Genomic DNA, 8,356 nt, shown 5'->3' with positions numbered 1-8,356 from the left:
GGTCATATGCATTACACTCAAGAAGTAGTCCATAGCATAAATTGCAACTAACCTGTGAAGCAATTTCATGGTATCAGCGAGTGATTTAAGCCAAGAAGGGAGTCTTCTCATTTCTTGTGTTAACTAAAATTATGTTGCAACTTTCTATATTCTTCTATTAATGAGAGAACGATCAATGATGTTTGTAGATGAAAGCAATTTTCTTTTGATATAGAAGAATTTCAAACAATTCTTAATTGTGGTAAACTAGAAATACTCCTGAAGTATTTGTCGCAGTTAGGATCATTTCCAAACATCTAATACAAGGATGTATTTGCATATATGATTAGAGTATTATGCAAGGGCTAAGTAAAAAAAGAGGACTATAAGCCTTAAAGAGCAATACTTTCAAGGTCCAAAGAAAAAAAAATTCAACATATTCACCTTCAAAAGAGCATTCATAGCCAATCGGATTTCATTTCTCACAGAATGACAATGAACAATATGTGTATCATTAGCATTCAATGAACCATCTAGTTGTGTGTATGTACATGAACCGACCGCAGTCTTATTGCGTTTAATCCAATTTGCATGCTTGTCTATAAATTCAAGGCCCACACAATGTAAGATATTTGGATCCTTCGTAAACCACCATATGCCATAAATTTGAAATATAATTATCAATAACATATTAGAGCTTATCCAATAGAACTAGTGAGCATGATGAGGATAACAACAGAAATACTGCAGTCTTGATGGAATAACAAGATATCTTTAATTAACAACAATATATGTCAGTATTAAAGACAGACCCATGTGAAGGACAGAATCCCAATATGCCACAAAATGCTGCAAGTATTATTGCGCCACTAGTGGTATCAATACTTGGATGGTTTCATAACAAAAGAAAAAAAGTTTCAAGACCTCATATTATTATATCATACTTAGGTAAGATACCAAAAATTCCTAAAACAAACCCACCAAAAGGGACAAACATAAGAAAATCAACTTATGCAACTGTCTGCAACTGAAAAGGTCAGTGTACTTGAAAAGGAAAGAGAAGCTGTGGAAAATAATACTATACTATCAAAAATAAGTATGCATCAAAGTAAAAATATTATTTCAGATTTTTCTTTTCCACTTTCGATGAAAAACAAAGAGAAGATCCAGGTTATCAAAGGAAGAATTTGTACAGTAGTGATTGCATCCAAGGTTAACAACATGTGGTACTTCCTTAGAATTGAAAAAGAAGATTTCACATAACCAACCAAGCTATAGTGGAAAAATGCTGGGTAGAATTCATAGTTATGGCTATCACTTTAGAAGGATGAGAAGCATATAGTTTGTTCAAGACCAACAAACATATTATTATCCTTCTAAATAATGGAAAATTGAAATTACATAAGGCAACATTTTAGATAATAAAAATAGAAAAGTATTATTTTTAATCATTTTTCATGAAAAACTAGACTGCTAAAAATAGGTACATATACAAAGATAAGGGAGAGCACAACTTCAACAGTAGTTACATTTTGAAGAGACAAGAAGCCTCTGACTTATAACCGTAATATGCCAACTTTGATTTTATCCATCAAAAGCCTATTAAACTTTTGCAACATAAAAGAATAAAAAAATATAGCAACACATAATAACTAGCCCTTTATGAAAAAAAATATGAGCACACTGGTTCATATAAAATACCAATATTAGCAAAAATCTACTATAAAATATAATATCTATGTTACTTCTCACCAATTATGATGTTAGAGAATCAATAGCTTAATCTGAAGTCATTTAGATGTCTTTGATTCTTCCAAGCAACCAGAAGACCATATCTAAGAATAAATTATAACTAAAAACAGATTCACTAATGAAGTTATAGTATATTGGGGAAAATCACTGAGACTAAACTAGCTACCACCTAGCTATTTGAAATATTCTAAAACTAGCTATAATTGCTGGTTGTTGTAATCTATAAAAGAAATTAAGAATACAAAAGCTCATTGCTTAAAGAGAAGTCTATTATTAAGACCATCTTTCAACTCACAACTATAAAATTTTATCCTAAATTTTAAATTTGGCTCTGATACAGTAAATTATACTCCAATCACAAACTTTAAATTTTACCCAAAAAAATATATTATCAGAATATTCTTTATACATCTCATTTTTTTTATTATTACTATTCAATCAAAAAATATTTGAAATTAATTATTTTTAATCATGATTTAATTAAAAATTTATTACAATTTAATATTTACTAATGAAAATAATTTAAAATATTTAACAACTTAAAATATTTTTAATTTATGATTTAATTTATTTAGAAATTTAATTATGAATTTTTTAATTGACTTGATAAATAATAAAATTATTTTTTCATATAGCACAAAAATATTTAACACTCAAACATATCATTGATTATAATTTTAACAACAAAAGAATTGTTTTAATTAAATATTTTACATTAAAAAGTATAGACAAGCATACAACAAATACATAATATTACAACATAATATAGGCAATAGACATCATTTCATCGGTGTTAAGAACCTTCTAAATTAGTATATTGCTCCCACAAACACTCTATTAATGCATTACGAAATGCAACATGAGCTTCTTTGTCTTCAATTTGATTATATCGAAGCACAAAATTTTCAAATTGAGTATTTTCATCTTCGATGATTTCCATAGTTGGTCAAGACATATTTGTCGATTCTACAATCGGTGCGTTGAGATCTCTCTCATACTCAACTATCTGAACAAGCACAAATTACGCAAAAAAATGAGATTTTTTCAATAACCACCTCCTTCGGAACCTCGAATCTCTTTGAAAACTATTTCAACAATCTTAGCGGAAGTGGTGTTGATTTCCCAGAATATTGATATGTTGTTCTAATATTCTTTACTCATCTCATTTTCTGCCTTATGAAAACTTTTTTTTTTTTTTAACATTTACCCCTAAACTTTACCTAATTATTTTCAAATGTATTGCATATATTTAATTTATGTTTCATTAAGTCTCAGATTTTTTAAGTAATAAATTTATAAATTGGTTTAATTTATTGATTTCAAGATGTTATGAAAGAGCACGGCTTCAAGTACTTCATTTTGTCCCAATTGAATGGATAGGATTAGTGCTAATGATAAAAGACAATTCATAGATAATGTGATGGAAAACTTGGTGGGTTATCTCAGTTGAGTAATGTGGTCCATCCAAGTGGATTTATTTCACTATTTAAAATTTTATTTAATAATAAAATTAGACTAAAGCGAATTACAAGGCAGCTTGGTGAGAGGGATCTTTCTTTAGATGTAATTAAATAGAAAACTATATATTATCTTAGAACTTCTTAACATAAATTATATATATACATATATATTTGATTCATCTAACAACAACCACCACAATAACAGAAACATGTTTACATGCAAACCAAGAACTCGTTTACATTCATAATTAAATAGTGCATAAAATATGAGTTTATCAACGTATCGTATTGTTTCACGCTGAGAGAGACATTCTATTTACTGAATTTGAACATTAAGATAATAAATAAATAGATTAATTAATTAATTTTTGTAAGCTGGAAGATCATCAAACTTTATCTGTAAGTTTGTAATCATATCAAAATTTGCATAAACAGTAAAGCATCAGAAGATAAGTCACAAGAGAATAATTAGAATATACAATAGAACGTCTAGCTGTTTACTTAAGGGTGATTTCTGAAACTATGAAAAAGATGGCAGAATTAACAGAGGGCTTGAGAGAAGAGTCTTCTCAGTTTGCTGTCACTTTGCAATTAAACTATGTAAAAGACTGCAGTATGTGTACTTTATAATAGATGAGCTATGGAAACCTGATGTAAAATGACTTAAATCTGAAACTATAAAAAAGAACTCAAGTTGGAGATAAGTAGGAAGAACACCTTTTGATTAAAAGAGAACATCCTATCAAATTCTCAAAAGAACCTGTACTCTGATAAATTTTACACTGAAAAATGCCATAGAAGCATAATGAATCAAGATGCACCAAGAAAATGTGCTTTTCCTTCTCAGTTTAAGGGAAATGAATCACTTACAAACAAGCAAGCATGCACGCACAATGAATGTAGCAGAAAAAGAAAAAAAAATCTATAGTAACTAATAGTCCCAAATTGGTTAATTTAGAAAAAATGGATTTGAATAAATAAACCTAGATTTCTCTATTAGCTTAAACTTTTGGGTTGCATGGAGCCAGATCAACACATATCAAGTAAACATGTTAGAGTAATTAATAGTCTCATATTAGTTAACTTGAAAAATATGAATTTGAATACATAAACATGGATTTCTCATCCAATCAACTTGAGCTATTGACTTGAATCGGACCAAACAATATGCTTGGTTTGCATCTAACAAAAATAATGATAACCAAACAAAACAACAAGCTATTAAAGAAACACAAACACTGTCACACTGGCACTATGTGCATGTACCCACCACTGTATTAACTCAAAAGAATTAAAATGCCATCAGCATTTATTAGTACATAACTAATTTAAAGTGATCTATAGCACATAAGAATTCTTAAAGAATAAATTGCATTTAATAAAGCAGTAAGCTTTGTACAAATATTTGAAAATAGAGTGTAATTGAGCGGGAAAAATTGCTAGAATAAGCATTCATTCATTTGAAGATAATGCCCAAGAGAACATTAACATCATTGCTATTAATAGCAAATGTATTTACACATGAACATCGACAGGAATATTCTGATGTGCATGCCGAAACTATGCTAGTCCTTATTGGTTCCAAAATTGGAATTTTCTGCACTAACCTAAAAATTAACAGACGGAAAAAAACAAGGAATGGATCTATGAGATGCTTATCATGAATTACGAAGTTAGTCAAACACTCAATGCCTAAGGATCATGGTTTTACAAGAGAGTTAGTAGGCACAAATGAAGAACCATTTTGGATGGGTACATTTTTAAGACCATGGTTTTTTAGCCCAGACTGCCGGTGCCTATTTCTACCTTTCCGTCCATTGGAAATGCTAGTGATTAAAGAGTTACCTACAGCACATGTGCTGCTAAATCCCATAAGCTTTAAATCGAACTTTTTGCATGCCAATGATAATCTGCTTTTGTCATCCTCACTCATCGTCTGCATTTGGCATGCTTGCTCTAGAGACAAAATAGCATACAGTTGCAAAGTTTCCAATTCTCGATCAGTGGATTGATTTTTCTCCGCTAAGCCATTTCCTGAACAATTCTTCATGCGGTCGTTCAAGGTAACCTTCATTAGCCCCATTGCTTTTGGATTCTCCATTGATAATGAATCAAACACAAAAGAGAAGTTTCCAAATGCTAAATCAGGATCCCTAAATAGCTCCGCAAGAAGGTCTCCGCATAATTTCAAGTTCTTCTGAGAGCATGCTTTAGCATCCTCATTCACAAACATCCTACTCCTTGAGGCATGAAAAATGCAAGCTGCTTCTCTTAAGCCACTCAAAAAAGCACCATGCATTGTCGCTGGGTATTGCCTAGTTGTGGCCTCTCCGGCAAAAAATAGCCGCTCATTTACATTTTCAGCAAGAATATCATAATCATCACCTGAAGAGCCTACCCTGACATGAGAATACGAGCCATGACAAAGTGGATCACTTCCCCATCTAGTACAAATGGTTTGGATAGGGTCAGGCACGACAATATTTCTCCGCTTGGCAATTGCTGCAAATTCACAAAAGCCAAAAGGACTTGAAGTTAATTCATGCATATTGGTGCCAAATAACTAAACAAAATTGTTTAGACAGCATCATTGCATGCGGTAACCAGAAAAAGCTGATTTTATAAGGAATATTCAAGCAGTATGACGAAATCTGGGCTAGCTGACAAATAAATATAAACAAATACCTCGAAGAACAGCCAGGACTCTATGGAGCATGACAACAGGATCAGTGTGCTCAAATTCTAATGCAGCTTCTCCAGCCACCAATGCAATGAGGACAGCACCTCCAGACACAGCTTGATACCCATAAAAAAGGAAAAATTCCCCTCTCTTGCTTCTCTCCTTGTTAAGACAACCAAATGTATCAAGATCATCTCCCCAAAAGGCAGAAGGAAAGACCATCGCAACCTTATTTAACAATCCAAATCCGAGCCTCTCAATAGCCTCAAGCTTCCTATCAGGCAATGGTGGATCAAAAACAATGCTAGAGCTCTTCAAGACTCCCAAAGGCACAGTGCAGAGCACCATATCAGCCCGAAACTCCTGCCCACCTTCAACCACAACCTCCACACCAGACTCACCATAGCTGATCCTCCTAACAGTCTTCTGATAAAGAACCGGCACATCCTCACAGAGTGCATTGATCAATTTCCAATTCCCTCCAGCGAGGAAGCAATGGTCACCACCCATTTCATAGGGGTCATCCTGGTCCCAATGCAACAGTGAGAGCTCTGAAAGGCAACCTGCATTGGCATACTCCAAGTTTGCAAGATGCCAATCAAGAAGCTCCCTTTCGTTGCGGCTTATGGCCACATTATACAGCTTCCGCAACTTCTCAACGGCAGAGCCAAGTGAGACCCCTTGCACAAACTCTCCCAACAACTCCCTGATCTTACTGGCGTTCTCAAGAAGCTTATTGAATACCAAATCCATCTCCTGGTCCAACTTCTCATCGACACTACCTCCATCTGGCCGGAAAAGGGGACACTTTTCTCTGATCTTGTGAAGAGGGATTCCAAGCTGCCTCGCAAGAACCCCAAGCGGGTTCGCATGGATCCCAGTGATGACACTGCCGCCGAGATCAACAGCCACAGCAGACCCAGTCTCCCCCATTTTCGCCGTGTAAACCCTACCTCCCGGCCGATCACGACCTTCAAGAACCAAAACTCTAAACCCAAACCCTAGAAGCTGCCGAGCAGCGGCAAGCCCTGCAAGACCCGCCCCAATAATGATGACAGACCCACCCTCGTGGTCATCGGACAACCGGGGCCGGAGGGCAGGGGACACGCCGAAGTTGATATACCCGTTCTCAGAGAGGAAACGATAAGCAGAGGCGATGAGAGGCGCGCAACGCTGCTCCACCGTCTCACGGACGTTGTCAACGGAGAGAAACGAGCGAACAGAGGAACGCCACCGGGCGAGGATGTGGTTGCGGATAACGATGTAAGCGTTCTGGTCATCCGGGCGGGGGAGCACATCGGAGCGGAGTTCAGAGTCGAGAAGAGCATCGATAGGGAAACCAAGAGAGAGCGCAATCATAGCCTCAGTCTCGGTCTCACGCTGATGATCCGCAGCGTTTCTCTGGCGCTTCCGCACGGGACCGAGTTGGCCGAGGAGCAGGTCATCGACGAGGTCCTCGGAGTAGTTGCGGGTTTTGGAGGCGGCCGCGCGGCGAGGTCGGCGGTGAGGAGCGGCAGCGGGATCCATGGATGAGCATTCCAAGGGTTGGAGAGATGAGGAAGAGAAAGGGTGCGGTAACCGTAAAGGGCGGTGACTGGAACTTTGAAAGGATGTAGCGCCATCGCGCCCTCTAATGAAGCCCTTTGCCTCCTTCGTTGGTATCATATGAAGAGATGCATTTGAACTAAAAATTTTTAAAAAATTATATATTATAAAAATTCCTTTTTTAGGAAACTTGGATTTACTAATTTAGATTTTTATATATATATATTTAATTTGAGGAATCAAATATTTTAATGTATTAATTATGGGTTTTTAACTTTTTATTTGATGCATGTTTATAACTTTATGTGCATGAATTGTTGAGTATAATTTTTAAAATGATTGCCCAAGTTCTGCAGATTCAATGTGTTGAGGATTTTTAACTGTTAATTAGTAGTGATTAATTATATAATATGTTTTGGAAAGATGAGAAAACTTTTTGCTGATTTTATAATATAGAATGGAGCTGTAATCAGGATGGTCAGCAATTGTTTATTTATTTATTTTTTTTTTTAAAGATCAATCTTTAAGTTTTCTGAAATGAGTTGTGATTGGAAGTTGATGGTTGATTTATTTACTTATAAATGTGTGTTTATGTGTTTTAATTTCTACTTTAATTGGGTCTGATTAATCTGCAATTAAATACAACTTGAAAGAAAGTGCTTTGAGAATCATTTAGTAAATGTAAAATTGGAACAAACAGAAATAACTCTGCAACATTAAGGTTATTATTCAATTGTTATTTCTGTAATTTTTATTAATTTTTCATAATTAATAAATTTATTTCACTAAATCTATAATCTAGAGTCAGTATAACACTCCCTACCTTAAAGAGTTTCCTCCAAAAATAACTTCTCTATAATTTTCCCAAAAACATTGTGATTTTCTTAATTAAATGTAATTTTTGCATATTGATAACTTTGACAGTATTAAAATTTTGAAC

General features: G+C 34.5%; 1 protein-coding gene across 1 annotated transcript; it reads right to left on the bottom strand.

The window, feature by feature from the left end:
* Window positions 1-4,670: 4,670 nt before the first annotated feature.
* On the bottom strand, window positions 4,671-7,605 carry LOC120250317 (lysine-specific histone demethylase 1 homolog 2). Its single transcript, XM_039259124.1, has 2 exons — window positions 5,877-7,605; window positions 4,671-5,693 (listed from the first exon to the last, which is right to left on the bottom strand). The coding sequence occupies exons 1-2, from the start codon at window positions 7,534-7,536 to the stop codon at window positions 4,891-4,893; spliced, it is 2,463 nt and encodes an 820-aa protein (XP_039115058.1). The 5' UTR covers window positions 7,537-7,605; the 3' UTR covers window positions 4,671-4,890.
* Between the last annotated feature and the right edge of the window lie 751 nt (window positions 7,606-8,356).

Source organism: Dioscorea cayenensis, chromosome 19 (genome assembly GCF_009730915.1).
Source record: "Dioscorea cayenensis subsp. rotundata cultivar TDr96_F1 chromosome 19, TDr96_F1_v2_PseudoChromosome.rev07_lg8_w22 25.fasta, whole genome shotgun sequence".
Taxonomy (NCBI): Eukaryota; Viridiplantae; Streptophyta; class Magnoliopsida; order Dioscoreales; family Dioscoreaceae; genus Dioscorea; species Dioscorea cayenensis.
Note: the sequence above shows the minus strand (reverse complement) of the source record. Positions and strands in the feature narration are given on the sequence as shown.

Coding starts and splice junctions, on each gene's coding strand:
- LOC120250317 (XM_039259124.1), bottom strand. CDS start 7,536: ATGATACCAACGAAGGAGGCAAAGGGCTTCATTAGAGGGCGCGATGGC. Junction 5,694..5,876: donor AGTCCTGGCTGTTCTTCGAG/GTATTTGTTTAT, acceptor GTGAATTTGCAG/CAATTGCCAAGCGGAGAAAT.